The sequence below is a fragment of the Podarcis tiliguerta genome (genome assembly GCF_965153285.1).
Source record: "Podarcis tiliguerta genome assembly, chromosome: Z".
In the NCBI taxonomy this organism is placed as follows: Eukaryota; Metazoa; Chordata; class Lepidosauria; order Squamata; family Lacertidae; genus Podarcis; species Podarcis tiliguerta.
In genome coordinates this window covers 481035-496430 of record NC_139553.1, presented here as the reverse complement: position 1 = coordinate 496430, position 15396 = coordinate 481035, and the positions used below count along the sequence as shown (strand labels likewise).

Below are 15396 nucleotides of genomic sequence, written 5' to 3'. Positions count from 1 at the left end.
GGTTCTGCACCGGATTTAAATCCAGATTCTTGAGGTCTCTTTCCAGATTCGAACTCAGATTCATTGGGTCTCAATCTGGATTCAATCTGGATTCGAACCCAGATTTGAACCCGGATTCCCTGGCTCCAAACTGGGATTGCTGATGTCTCTTGCCAGATTTGAACCCGGATTCTTGGGGTTTTGCTCCAGATTTGAACCCGGATTCTTGGGGTTTTGCGAAAGGTTTGAACCCGGATTCTTGGGGTTTTGCGAAAGGTTTGAACCCGGATTCTTGGGGTTTTGCACCAGATTCAAACCCGGATTCTTGGGGTCTCTCAGCAGATTCGAACTCAGATTCATTGGGTCTCAATCTGGATTCAATCTGGATTTGAACCCGGATTCCCTGGCTCCAAACTGGGATTCCTGGTGTGTCTCCCCAGATTTGAACCCGGATTCTTGGGGTTTTTTGCTGGGTTTTTGCACCAGATTCGAACCCGGATTCTTGGGGTTTTGCACCAGATTTAAACCTGGATTCCTTGGGTCTTGACGGCCACCAGGAGCGGCGAGCGGGAATATTCTGGAAGACACCAGAGCGGATCCGGGTTCAAATCCGGAGTCAAACTGGATTCTTGGGGTTTTGCGAAAGGTTTGAACCCAGATTCTTGGGGTTTTGCCCCAAATTTGAACCCGGATTCTTGGGGTCTCTTCCCAGATTTGAACCCAGATTCTTGGGGTTTTGCATTGGATTTAAATCCAGATTCTTGGGTCCAGTACTAGATTTGGAAACTGGATTCATGGGGTCTTGATCTGGATTTGAACCTGAATTCTTGGGGTTTTAACCCGGATTCTTGGGGTCTGGCACCGGATTCGAACCCGGATTCTTGGGGTTTTTGCCTCAGATTTGAACCCGGATTTGAACTCAGATTCTTGGGGTTTTGCACCAGATTTGAACCCAGATTCTTGGGGTTTCGCACCAGATTCGAACCCGGATTCTTGGGGGTTTGCACCAGATTCAAACCCGGATTCTTGGGGTTTTGCGCTGGGCTTTTGCACCAGATTCGAACCCAGATTCTTGGGGGTTTGCGCCAGATTCGAACCCAGATTCTTGGGGGTTTGCGCTGGGGTTTTGCACCAGATTTGAACCCGGATTCCCTGGCTCCAAACGGGGATTCCTGGTGTCTCTCCCCAGATTTGAACCCAGAATCCCGGAGTCTTTGCTCCAGATTTGAACCCGAATTCCTTGGGTTCGAACTGAGATTCCTTGCCCCGAATTCGAATCCAGATTCCTGATATCTTTCCCCAAATTTGAACCCGGATTCCTGGGATCTTTTCCCAGATTGGAACCCAGATTCATTGGGTCTCAAACTGGATTCCAACCCAGATTCTTGGGGTCTTGCACTGGATTCGAACCCGGATTCTACTCACTGAACCCAGATCCCCAGGGCTTTGCCCCGGATTCAAACCCGGATTCCTGGGCTCTCTTCCCAGATTCGAACCCGGATTCACCGGGTCTCAATCTGGATTCAATCTGGATTCAATCTGGATTCCTGGTGTCTCTTTCCAGATTCGAACCCGGATTCCCTGGGTTTGAACCCAGATCCTCAGGGTTTTGCCCCGGATTCGAACCCGGATTCTTCGGGTCACTCCCCAAATTTGAACCCAGAACCCCAGGGTTTCACTCCAGATTCGAACCCGGATCCCCAAGGTTTTGCCCTTGGGATCTCGCCCCGGGTTCGAGGAAAGAGGAGTGGGGATCCAGCCGCGCCCCCAGGGGGGAATCTGGTTTACTCACTGATTGATTCATTGGGTCTCAATCTGGACTCAATCTGGATTACTGTGGTCTCTTCCCATATTTCAACCCAGATTCACTGGGTCTCAATCTGGATTCAATCTGGATTTGAACCCGGATTCTTGGGATCCCGCCCCCCAGATCCCCAGGGGGGAATCCCGCCCGCCGGTCCCGGGTGCGAAATCGGTTTACTCACTGATTCATTGGGTCTCAATCTGGACTCAATCTGGATTCCTGGGGTCTCTTCCCAGATTCACTGGGTCTCAATCTGGATTCAATCTGGATTCGAACCCGGATTCTTCGGATCCCGCCCCCCAGATCCCCGGGGGGAAATCCCGCCCGCCGGCCCCGGGTGCGAATCCGGATTACTCACTGATCGGCGCGTGAAGAGCGACGTGCTCCTGGTAGGGCGTGTAGTATTTGTATTGCTTGCCGCAGAATTCGCACGTGTAGCTGCCGGTTTCTGGGGGGAGAAAAGAGGAGTGAGATCCCGCCGGATCCCCAGGGATCCCCCCAATCGGAGTCCCTTCCCAAACTGGATCCAAGGGGGCCTCTTTTCGCACATTTGAACCAGGATTCTTGGGGTTTCGTACTGGATTTGAACCCAGATTCATGGGGTTTTGCACCAGATTGGAATCCAGATTCTTGGGGTTTTGCACCAGATTTGAACCCGGATTCCTGGGGTTTTGCACCAGATTTGAAAACGGATTCCTGGTGTTTTTGCTCTAGATTCAAACCCGGATTCCTGGGGTCTTGCATCGGATTTGAAACGGGATTCTTAGGGTCTCACTCTGGATTCGAGTGAGATCTCGAGGATCCCTAAAGGAGATCCAGCCGGATCCCCAGGGATCCCCCGAATCGGAGTCCCTTCCCAAACTGGGTCTCTTTTCACACATTTGAACCCGGATTCTCGGGGATTCGAACTGGGATTCTTGGGGTTTTGTACTGGATTTGAACCCGGATTCATCCGGACCCCCAGGAATCCCCGAACCCTTCCTGGCTTCAAACCGGATTCTTCGAACCGGATTTCCCAGATTCGAACCTGGATTCTTGCGGATTTGAACCCAATTCGAATCCGGAGTCATGAAGTTATGTCATGGATTCCAACGCAGATTAATGGGGGTCTTGTACTGGGTTTGAAACCGGATTCTTGGGGGCTTGCCCCGGGTTCAAACTGGGATTCCAGGGATCCTGAGGCAGATTCGAACCCCAGGAATCCTGGAACCCGAGTCCCTTCCCAAACTGGATCAAACTGGGATGAACTGGGTCTCTTTTGCCGGATTCAAACCCGGATTCATGGGGATTGGGAGCAGATTCGAACCCGGATTCTTGGGGTTTTGGAGCAGATTTGAACCCGGATTCCTGGGGTGTCGTCCTAGATTTAAACCCAGGTTTATGGACCAGATTCAAACCCGGATTTGTGGGGTCTTGTACTGGATTTGAACCGGGATTCTGGGCGGTTTTGCACCAGATTCGAACCCAGATTTATGCGTGTCTTGACTGGGATTCGAACCCGGATTCTTGGGGTCTCATTCTGGATTTGAACCCAGATTCCTGGGGTTTTGCACCAGATTTGAAACCGGATTCCTGGGGTTTTGACCCCGATTTGAATCTGGATTCTGGGGGTCTTGCCCCACATTCGAACCCAGATTCCTGGGGTCTTGCACCGGATTTGAAACCGGATTCTTAGGGTCTCACTCTGGATTCGAGTGAGATCTCGGGGATCCCCAAAGGAGATCCAGCCGGATCCCCAGGGATCCCCCAAATCAGAGTCTTTATTACTATTACTATTATTATTATTACCGTCAACTATTATTATTATTTATTTTTAATCTCTATTATATATTTTATATCTATTATTATTACTATTACTATTACTATTAATTATCATCATCATAATTATCAATTATTACCGTCTATTATTATTATTATTATTATTATTATGAATTATTACCGTCAATTATCACCAAAACATCAGTTAATAATAATATCAATCATTATTAATCTCAATAGCAACCGTTGTTCATATCAATTATTAACATCAATCGTTATTAATATTGATTTTTTAAAATATCTATGATTATTATATTTAATATCAATTATTAGTATCTATTCATGCTATCATTATTCTCTTTTATTATTACTATCCAATAATAATAATAATAATAATATTTCTTATAGAGTTATTAATGTCTTATTACGATCTATTATTTTATATCCATTATTATTTTTAATATCTATTATTACTATTATTTCTAATATTTATCATTTTTAATCTCTATTATATATTTAATATCTTTTATTATTATTACTATATTATTATTATTACTTATTTTTAATCTCTATTATATATTTTATATCGGTTATTATTAATATCATCACCGTCATTACTATTATTATTATTATTTCTTAGTATTATTAATATGTCTTATTACGATCTATTATTTTATATCCATTATTATTTTCAATATCTCTTATTACTATTATTTTTACTATTTATTGGTTTTAATCTCTATTATATATTTTATATCTATTATTTATTATTATTTCCTATAGTGTTATTAATATGTCTTATTACAATCTATTATTTTATTTTCATTATTTTTAATATCTATTATTATTATTATTATTATTATTAATCTCATATATTTTATATCTCTTATTATTATTATTAATTTTTAATCTCTTACATATTTTATATCTTCTATTATTATTATTATTATTAGCATCTATTTCTAATTTCTATTATATATTTTATATCTATTATTATTATTATTATTATTATTATTATTATTATTATTATTATTATTATCCAACACAGACGGATCTCCATTCCCTCCTTTCCCACAACCCCGCCAGATCCCGGGATCGAGTCCCGCCCTCCAGATCCCCCGCCCTCCCTGATCCCGCCCCTCGAACCCGCGTCCCCCCTTATCCTCGAACAGATTCCCGGAGGGATCCTGCCGGTCCGGAAAGCCGGCGGATCCCTCAAGGTGGATCCCCGGAACCTCGTACTTGGACCGATCTTCTGGAAGGGTTCCGGATCCTCTTCCTTGACCTCGTCTTTGGCGACCATGGCCTGGTCATAGGGATCTGGAAGAGAAGAGCAGGGAGGGTCGTTCCGGATCTCGGGGATCCCCGGATCTCCGGAACGCCGGCCGCCCTTCCCAGGTTCCCCCGGATCCCGGCCTGTCCGCACGGATCCTCCCGCCCTTCCGGAACCGACTCATTTGAACGGATCCCGGCACAGATCCTCCCGGCGTTCCGGATCCCAACCCGTTCGAACGGATCCTGGACCGCCTGGCTGGATCCTCCCAGCATTGCGGATCCCAACCCGTTCGAATGGATCCTGGACCGACCGTCTGGCCGGATCCTCCTGGTATTCTGGATCCCGACCCGTTCAAACGGATCCTGGCCCGTCCGCCTGGATCCTCCCGGCGCTCCGGATCCCAGCCTGTCCACCCGGATCCTCCCGGCATTCTGGATCCCAACCCGTTCGAACGGATCCTGGGCTGTCTGGCCGGGTCCTCCCCGTATTCTGGATCCCAACCCGTTAAAAGGGATCCTGGCCCGTATGGCTGGATCCTCCCAGCATTACGGATCCCAACCCGTTCGAATGGATCCCGGATCCTCCTGGTATTCTGGATCCCAACCAGTTCGAATGGATCCTAGACCGTATGGCTGGATCCTCCCAGCATTACGGATCCCAACCAGTTCAAATGGATCCTGGACCGTCTGCCTGGATCCTCCCAGAGCTCCGGATCCCGACCCGTCCGCCCAGACCCTCCTGGCGTTCTGGATCCCAGCCTTTCCACGGATCCTCCTGGCTTTCCGGATCCTGACCCATTGAAACAGATCCTTCCGGCGCTCCGGATCCCGGCCCGTCCGAACAGATCCTCCCAGCGCTCCGGATCCTGGAACACGCGTCTGGATCCTCCTGGTGATCCGGAACCGACTCATTTGAACGGATCCCGTCACGTCCGCACAGATCCTCCCGGTGTTCCAGATCCCAACCCATTCGATTGGATCCCAGCCCGTCCTCCAGATCCCGGTTTTCCCCGCCGCTGGGAAACTCCCCCCCCCCAAAATTGAATTTCCCGATCCCGAGAAAAGGGATCACGGGAGCGATTGGACTCGGGATCCAGTCCCCGGGAGTTCCGCAGGATCCCCTCGGGATCCGAATCTGTCCTAATAAATCATTTCCTGCGATCGCTTCTCCGGGAAAACGCCGGAGAGAAACAGGAGGCAGGGAGGATCCGGAGCGGGGATCTGGGGATCTGGTGGATCCCTGGCGATCTACTCACCGTCGACCGCGTGGAGATCGCGGTGCTCCTGAAAGCAACTGTAGTATTTGTACTTCTTCCCGCAAATGTCGCAGGTGTAGCGGAAGTTGTCTGGCGGGATCAGGGGAGAGAGAGAGAGAGATTGGGCGGATTCCCAGGAGATCCCCCCCAAAAGAGATCCGGTAATAATAATAGTAGTAGTAGTAGTAGTAGTAATAATAATAATAATAATCATAAATAATTATTACTGCTTCTTCTAAATTATAAATATTATAAACAATCATGATTTATAATTATTGTAACAAACTACAAATATTTATTATTATTAATATTTAATAATATTTAATATTTATTAATAATTATTTTGAATAATAATTATTAATTAGAATAATTATACATATATTATATAATATTATTATTATTATATAATTATGCATGTTATACTTAAAATCATAATTAATATTACAAAAATCAATACTAATATTAATAAGATTTAATTAGCTAAAACTTATTAAGATTAAGATTAATAATATTAATATTTCTTTAATTAATAAGAAATCTTAATCATGCTAACATAGCTACTACTACTAATATTCCTCATAGATAATATTAGTCATTAGTAATATTAGTAATAATAACAACAATTCCCAGGAGATCCCCCCTCCGAGAGATCCAGTGGTGGTAATAATAATAATAATAATAATAATAATTTTATTGTTACTTATAATAATAAATATTACTAAATTGAATGCCAATACTAATATTAATAATATTCAACTAAATATTTATTAATAATATTTAACTAATATTTAACTATTAAATATTAATAATATTTAACTAAAACTTATTAAGATTGATGAATATTAATAATACATATTCCTCATTAATAACACACACCATTAATAGTATTGAATATTCCTAATTAATAATACACATTCCTCATTAATAATACACATCATTAGGAGTATTGATTATTCCTAATTAATAATACATATAACTCATCAATAATAACACACATCGTTAGTATTGAATATTCCTAATTAATACATATTCCTCATTAATAACACACATCCTGAAGAGTATTGAAAATTCCTAATTAATAATACATATTCCTCATTAATAATAATACACATCAAGTATTGAATATTCCTAATTAATAATACATATTCTTCATTAATAATACACATCATTAATAGTATTGAATATTCCTAATTAATAATACATATTCCTCATTAATAATACACATCATTAATAGTATTGAATATTCCTAATTAAGAATACATATTCCTCATTAACAATAGTAATACACATCATTAGGAGCATTGAATATTCCTCATTAATAATATTCATGATTCTTATTCCTCATTAATAGTAATTAATAGTCCTAATAATAGCACTAATCGCCAATTCATAGAGATCCCAGAGTCAGGGGTAGCGGGTTCGAGATTCCGGGTCTGTCTAGATGAGCCCCTGGGGTCCCCAATTAATACTTAATTAATACTTGATAATTACTTAATCGATACTTAATTAATACTTGGTTAAGACTTAATCAATACTTAATCAATACTTACTGCCTTGGGAAACCCCTTCACCCGACGCCACTTCCGTGTCTAGAAAGAGGGGGAGCCAATTAATCGATATCCTTAATAATCCATAATCAATCAATTAATAATCAAATAATAATTAATAATAATAAATAATTAATAATCAATATTACAATCAATATTTTAATTGATAATGAGAATGGTAGATCGTACGTATCAGACGAAAAGGCAACAGTAAAAATAATTAATAATGATAGCAATAGTAATAACAACACAATAATAATAATAATAATAATAATAATAATAATAATAATATGATAATGATAATGATGATAATAATAATAATAACACATAATGAAATAAATTGAATGGAAACGGAATAGAAACATGAATAATAAAACAAATTATTAAATTATTATGCTTGCTAACAATATAACAATAAGCAATATTAATAGTAATCAATGACAAAAGGAATAACGAATATTAATCATCATGAACGAGAGCAAAAATGAAAAAAGGAAGAACTACAGAATAAAGAAGAATAAACCGATGAGCAATTAATAAAAAACCGAATGAGACCAATAATGAGAATAATAATAAATAAATAAAATATAAACATAATAATAATAATAATAATAATATAAAATAAAAAACCTAATAAAAAGGAATAAAATTAAACCGATGAGCGATTAATAAAAAAACAGAATGAGAACAATAATGAGAATAAAAATAAATAAATAAAACAAAAACATAATAATAATAATTAAAATAAAAACCTAATAATAAAATAAAAAACCTAATGAAAAGCCATAACACAAAACCAAAAACTGAATAAAATAATAAGAATAATGATTAATAATACTATAATAAAATAAAAAACCTAATAAAAAGCAATAATAATAAACTGATGAGCGATTAATAAAAAACAATGATGATAATAATAATAATAATAATAATAATAAATAAAATAAAAACATAATAATAAAATTAAAAAACCTAATAAAAAGCCATAACAAAAAACCTAATAAAATAATAATAAGAATGATTAGTAATAATAATAATAACGGAAAACCAATTCGATTTGAACCCGGGTCCGGGACTCGAACCCGTTACCTCGGTGCGCCCGGACGTGGGTCTGGAAGCAGTTGTAGTACTTGTACTTCTTGCCGCAGATCCCGCACTCGTAGGAGCCTGGAAGAGAAGCGGAGCGGGAGTCAAACCGGAGTCAAACCGGATTGAAACCGGATTCAAACTGGAGTCAAACCAGACTCAAACCGGATTAGAACTGGGTTCCAGTTTCCTCCTGTTAGAATCTGGGATTTGAACCCAGAAGCCCAGACTTGAAGCAGATTCAAACCGGATTCGAACCGGATTCAAACCACATTCGAACCGGATTCAAACCGGGTTCCAGGTCCCTCCTGTTAGAATCAGGGATTTGAGCCCAGAACCCCAGACTTGAAGAGGATTCAAACCAGATTCAAACCGGATTCCAGTTCCCTCCTGTTAGAATCAGGGATTTGAGCCCAGAACCCCAGACTTGAAGCAGATTCAAACCGGATTCGAACCGGATTCAAACCACATTCGAACCGGATTCAAACCGGGTTCCAGGTCCCTCCTGTTAGAATCTGGGATTTGAACCCAGAACCCCAGACTTGAAGCGGATTCAAAACGGATTTGAACCAGATTCAAACCAGATTCAAACCACATTCGAACCAGATTCAAACCGGGTTCCAGTTCCCTCCTGTTAGGATCAGGGATTTGAACCCAGAAGGCCAGACTTGAACCGGATTCAAACCGGATTGAAACCAGATTCAAACCACATTCGAACTGGATTCAACCCGGGTTCCAGTTCCCTCCTGTTAGAATCCGGGATTTGAACCCAGAAGCCCAGACTTGAACCGGATTCAAACCAGATTTGAACCGGATTCAAACCGGATTCCAGTTCCCTGTTAGAATCAGGGATTTGAACCCAGAAGCCCAGACTTGAACCAGGTTTGAACCGGATTCCAGTTCCCTCCTGTTGTAGTACTTTTTGCCGCAGATCCCGCACTCGTAGGAGCCTGGAAGAGAAGCAGAGCGGGACTCAAACCGGATTGGAACTGGATTGAAACCAGATTCAAACCGGATTCAAACCGGGTTCCAGTTTTGGATTTGAACCCCAGACAAGAACCGGCGTTCTGCTGCTAAGACCAGAGTTCTGAACCCGGACTTGAACCGGATTCAAACCGGATTCCAGTTCCCTCCTGTTAGAATCAGGGATTTGAACCCAGAAGCCCAGACTTGAACCGGATTCAAACCGGATTCCAGTTCCCTCCTGTTCAAATCAGGGATTTGAACCCAGAACCGCAGACTTGAACCGGATTCAAACCGGATTCGAACCAGGTTCCAGTTCCCTCCTGTTAGGATCAGGGATTTGAACCCAGAAGGCCAGACTTGAACCGGAGTCAAACCAGATTCAAACCGGATTCCAGTTCCCTCCTGTTAGAATCAGGGATTTGAACCCAGAAGCCCAGACTTGAAGCGGATTCAAACCGGACTCATACCAGATTCAAACCGGAGTCAAACCAGATTCAAACCGGATTCAAACCGGGGTCCAGTTCCCTCCTGTTAGAAGCCGGGATTTGAACCCAGAAGCCCAGACTGGAACCGGATTCAAACCAGATTTGAACCGGATTCAAACCAGATTCAAACCACATTCGAACCGGATTCAAACCGGATTCCAGTTCCCTCCTGTTAGAATCAGGGATTTGAAACCAGAAGCCCAGACTGGAACCGGATTCAAACCGGAGTCAAACCAGATTCAAACCGGATTCGAACTGGATACGAACTGGGTTCCAGTTCCCTCCTGTTAGAATCCGGGATCTGAATCCAGAAGCCCAGACTTGAAGCGGATTCAAACCAGATTTGAACCGGATTCAAACCACATTCGAACCGGATTCAAACCGGGGTCCAGTTCCCTCCTGTTAGAATCCGGGATTTGAACCCAGAAGCCCAGACTTGAAGCGGATTCAAACCAGATTTGAACCGGATTCAAACCACATTCGAACCGGATTCAAACCGGGGTCCAGTTCCCTCCTGTTAGAATCCGGGATTTGAACCCAGAAGCCCAGACTTGAAGCGGATTCAAACTGGAGTCAAACCAGACTCAAACCAGACTCAAACCAGATTAGAACTGGGTTCCAGTTCCCTCGTGTTAGAATCTGGGATTTGAACCCAGAACCCCAGACTCAAACCGGATTCAAACCGGATTCGAACCGGGTTCCAGTTCCCTCCTGTTAGAATCAGGGATTTGAACCCAGAAGCCCAGACTGGAACCGGATTCGAACCGGATTCCAGTTCCCTCCTGTTGTAGTACTTTTTGCCGCAGATCCCGCACTCGTAGGAGCCTGGAAGAGAAGCAGAGCGGGACTCAAACCAGATTCAAACCGGGTTCAAACCAGAGTCAAACTGGATTGAAACCGGATTCAAACCGGGTTCCAGTTTTGGATTTGAACCCCGGACAAGAACCGGCGTCCTGCTGCTAAGACCAGAGTTCTGAACCCGGACTTGAACCGGATTCAAACCGGGTTCCAGTTCCCTCCTGTTAGAATCAGGGATTTGAACCCAGAACCCCAGACTTCAACCGGATTCGAACCAGATTCAAACCGGATTCGAAATGGATTCAAACCGGGTTCCAGTTCCCTCCTGTTAGAATCAGGGATTTGAACCCAGAAGGCCAGACTTGAACCGGATTCGAATCCAGATTCAAACCAGTGTCCTCCTAGAAACTGGTTATTTGAACCCGGAATCCCAGACTTGAACCGGATTCAAACCAGAAGCGAGACCCCCAACAAAAGGGTCCCCTGACCCCTAACCAAAAGGACCCCTGACTCCAACCAACTCCGCCCCACAGAAAATAGGGGTCACGCCACCAACCTAGCTTAGCGAGGGTCTCCTGACCCCCAACAAAGTGCGACCCCCAACCAAAGGGTCCCCTGACCCCTAACCCCAAGGGCCCCCCAGTTTCCCTGACCCCAAACCAAAAGGGTCCCCTGACCCCCAAGCAGAAGGGCCCCCCGTTTCCTTGACCCCCAACCAACTCCGCCCCACAGAAAATAGGGGACACGCCACCAACCTAGCTTACTGAGGGTCTCCTGACCCCCAACCAGAAGGGTCCCCCCCGTTTCCCTGACCCCCAACCCAAAAGGTCCCCTGACCCCCAACAAAGGAGTCCTCATGCGACCCCTAACCAAAAGGCTCCCCTGACCCATAACCAAAAGGGTCCCCTGGCCCATAACAAAAGGGTCCTCCGACCCCCAAGCCAAAGGATCCCCCAGTTTCCCTGACCCCCAACCAAATCCGCCCCACAGAAAATAGGGGTCATGCCACCAACCTAGCTTACCGAGGGTCTCCTGACCCCCAACAAAGTGCGACCCCCTAACCAAAAGGACCCCTGACCCCCAACAAAAGGGTTCCCTGACCCCTAACCAAAAAGGTTCCCTGACCCCTAACCAAAAGGACCCCTGACCCCCAACAAAAGGGTTCCCTGACCCCTAACCAAAAGGCTCCCCTAACCCATAACCCAAAGCCCCCCCCGTTTCCCTGACCCCCAAGAAAAGGGGCCCCTGACCCCTAACCAAAAGGACCCCTGACCCCCAACCCAAAGGGTCCCCTGACCCCCAACAAAGGAGTCCCTTGTGCGACCCCTAACCAAAAGGCTCCCCTGACCCCAAACCCAAAGCCCCCCCCCCAGTTTCCCTGACCCCCAAGAAAAGGGGCCCTAGACCCCCAACCAAAGCCCCCCCTGACCCATAACCAAACCTTTCCTTGACCCCCAAGCCACTCCACCCCACAGAAAATAGGGGTCGCGCCACCCACCCACCCAAAGGCTCTCCGGACCCCCAAGCCAAAGGGTCCCCCTGACCCATAACCGACCCCCAACCGATGCTGCCCCACAGAAAAAGGGGTCAGGCCACCCACTCACCAAAAGCCCCCCTGACCCCTAACCAAACGATTCCCTGACCCCCAACCCACTCCGCCCCACAGAAAAAAGGGGTCAGGCCACCCACCAAAAGGCCCCCCTGACCCCTAACCAAACGTTTCCCCGACCCCCAACCGCCTCTGCCCCACAGAAAAAAGGGGTCATGCCACCCACCCACCAAAGGCCCCCAGTTTCCCTGCCCCCCAACCGCCTCTGCCCCATGGAAAATAGGGGTCACGCCACCCCCTAACTTACTGAGTGTCCCAACTGAAAGGGTCCCACATGCGACCCCTAACCAAAAGGGCCCCTGACCCATAACCAAACGTTTCCCTGCCCCCCAACCACCTCCGCCCCACGGAAAATAGGGGTCGCGCCACCCACCCACCAAAAGGCTCCCCTGACCCCTAACGGCCCGTGACCCCGAACAAAAAGGCCCCCCTGACCCATAACCAAACCTTTCCTTGACCCCCAACCCACTCCGCCCCACAGAAAAAAGGGGTCGCGCCACCCACCCACCCACCAAAAGAATCCCCTGAGTTTCCCTGACCCCAAACCCAATGGGTCCCGACCCCAAAGGGCCCCCCTGACCCATAACCAACCCCCAACCGCCTCCTCCCCACAGAAAATGGGGGTCGCACCACCCACCTAGCTGACCCAGCGCTCCCCTAACCCAAAGGGTCCCCGACCCCCAAGTAAAGGGTCCTGCCCCCTAAGCAAACCTTTCCCCGACCCCCACCTCTTCCCCACCCCCCAACCCGCTCTGCCCCACGGAAAATAGGGGTCACACAACCCCCTAGCTTACCCAGGCTGCAGATCCCCCACTTTCCCCCTGACCCCCAACCCAAAGGGCCCGCCGACCCCCAACCCAACCTTTCCCCGACCCCCAACCGCCTCTGCCCCACAGAAAAAAGGGGGCGCGCCACCCACCCACCAAAAGGCTCCCCTGACCCCCAACCCAAAGGGCCCCTGACCCCCAACAAAAAGGCCCCCCTGACCCCTAACCAAACCTTTCCCTGCCCCCCAACTGACTGCCCCATGGAAAATAGGGGTCGCACCACCCCTTAGCTTACCCAGGGTCTGCTGGCTGCAGACCCCCCACTTCCCCCCTGACCCCCAACCCCAAGGGCCCGCCGACCCCCAACCCAACCTTTCCCCGACCCCCAACCTCTTCCCCGACCCCCAACCTGCTCTGCCCCACAGAAAATAGGGGTCGCGCCACCCCTTAGCTTACCCAGGCTGCGGACCCCCCACATTCTTCCTGACCCCCAACCCAAAGGGCCCGCCGACCCCCAACCAAACCTTTCCCTGCCCCCCAACTGACTCTGCCCCACAGAAAAAAGGGGTCGCGCCACCCACCCAACAAAAAGGCCCCCCTGACCCCAAACCCAAAGGGCCCCTGACCCCCAACAAAAAGGCCCCCCTGACCCCTAACCAAACCTTTCCCTGCCCCCAACTGACTGCCCCATGGAAAATAGGGGTCGCGCCACCCCTAGCTTACCCACTTTCCCACTGACCCCCAACCCAAAGGGCCCGCCGACCCCCAACCACACCTTTCCCCGACCCCCAACCTCTTCCCAGACCCCCAACCCGCTCCGCCCCACGGAAAATAGGGGTCCTGACCCCTAACCAAACCTTTCCCTGCCCCCCAACCCGCTCTGCCCCACGGAAAATAGGGGTCGCGCCACCCCATAGCTTACCCAGGGCCTGCTGGCTGCGGACCCCCCACTTTCCTCCTGACCCCTAACCAAAAGGGGCCCTGACCCCCAACCGACTCTGCCCCACACAAAATAGGGGCCGCGCCACCCACCTAGCTTACCAAGGGTCTCCTGACCCCCAAGAAATGGGTCCCCTGACCCCTAACCAAAGGGGCCCCTGACCCCTAACCAAAGGGGCCCCTGACCCCCAACCAACTCTGCCCCACACAAAATAGGGGTCGCACCACCCACCTAGCTTAGGTTCCCTGACCCCCAAGAAATGGGTCCCTTGACCCCTAAGTGAAAGGGTCTCCTGACCCATAACCAAAGGGTCCCCCGTTTCCCTGCCCAACCAAAAGGGCCCCTGACCCCCAACCCATAGGGCCACCTGACCCCTAACTGGTCCCCCCAGTTTCCCTGACCCCCAACCTCTTCCCCCGCCCCCCAACCCGCTCTGCCCCACGGAAAATAGGGGTCGCACCTAGCTTACCCAGGGTCTGCTGGCTGCGGACCCCGCCCAGGACGACGCAGATCTCGGCGGGGGCTGCCCCACGGCCCCCTTTGCGGGGCTCCGCCGTGGGGCCGCCGTGGGGCCAGGCAAAGTCGTCGGGGGTCTCGGTCTTGACGGTCACTTGGGGGGCAGAGGGCGGGGCCTCCTCGCTGGGCGGGGCCGAGTCGGAGGCCGGCGAATCGGAGCCCGGCATGGCGGCCGAGGGGGGCGGGTCTCTGTGGGGCAGAGAGAGGGGTCAGAGAAAGGGGGCAGAACGGACTGGGAAGGGGGAGAGTGGGAATGTGGGGCTAGGACTGGGAGTGTGGGGCAGAGCAGACTGGGAATGGGTGTGTTTTAATGGGAGACTGGGAGTGTGGGGCTGGGACTGGGGGGCTGGGAGACTGGGAATGTGGGGCTAGGACTGGGAATGGGCTACTGGGAATGGGGGTCTTTTAATGGGAGACTGGGAATGGGGGGCTGGGAATGGGGGGCAGGGAAACTGGGAATAGGGGGCTGGAACTGGGAATGTGGGGCTAGGACTGGGGGTCTTTAATGGGAGACTGGGAATGGGGGGCTGGGACTGGGAATATGGGGCTGGGACTGGGAATGGGGGTCTTTTAATGGGAGATTGGGAGTGTGGGACTGGGAGACTGGGAA

General features: G+C 47.7%; 1 protein-coding gene across 1 annotated transcript in view; it reads right to left on the bottom strand.

Moving 5' to 3' along the window:
* Nucleotides 1–14972, bottom strand: part of LOC310669931 (zinc finger protein 618-like) — a gene marked incomplete at its 3' end in the record, with an annotated part of 30040 nt that extends 15068 nt beyond the window's left edge. The window contains exons 1-6 of the mRNA XM_083424396.1: nucleotides 14740–14972; nucleotides 8709–8786; nucleotides 7623–7661; nucleotides 6073–6162; nucleotides 4784–4861; nucleotides 2142–2231 (exon numbers count right to left, since the gene is read on the bottom strand). Coding sequence (XP_083280522.1) covers nucleotides 2142–2231; nucleotides 4784–4861; nucleotides 6073–6162; nucleotides 7623–7661; nucleotides 8709–8786; nucleotides 14740–14953 — 589 coding nt within the window. The 5' untranslated portion in view covers nucleotides 14954–14972. The remainder of the gene's footprint in view (nucleotides 1–2141; nucleotides 2232–4783; nucleotides 4862–6072; nucleotides 6163–7622; nucleotides 7662–8708; nucleotides 8787–14739) is intronic.
* Between the last annotated feature and the right edge of the window lie 424 nt (nucleotides 14973–15396).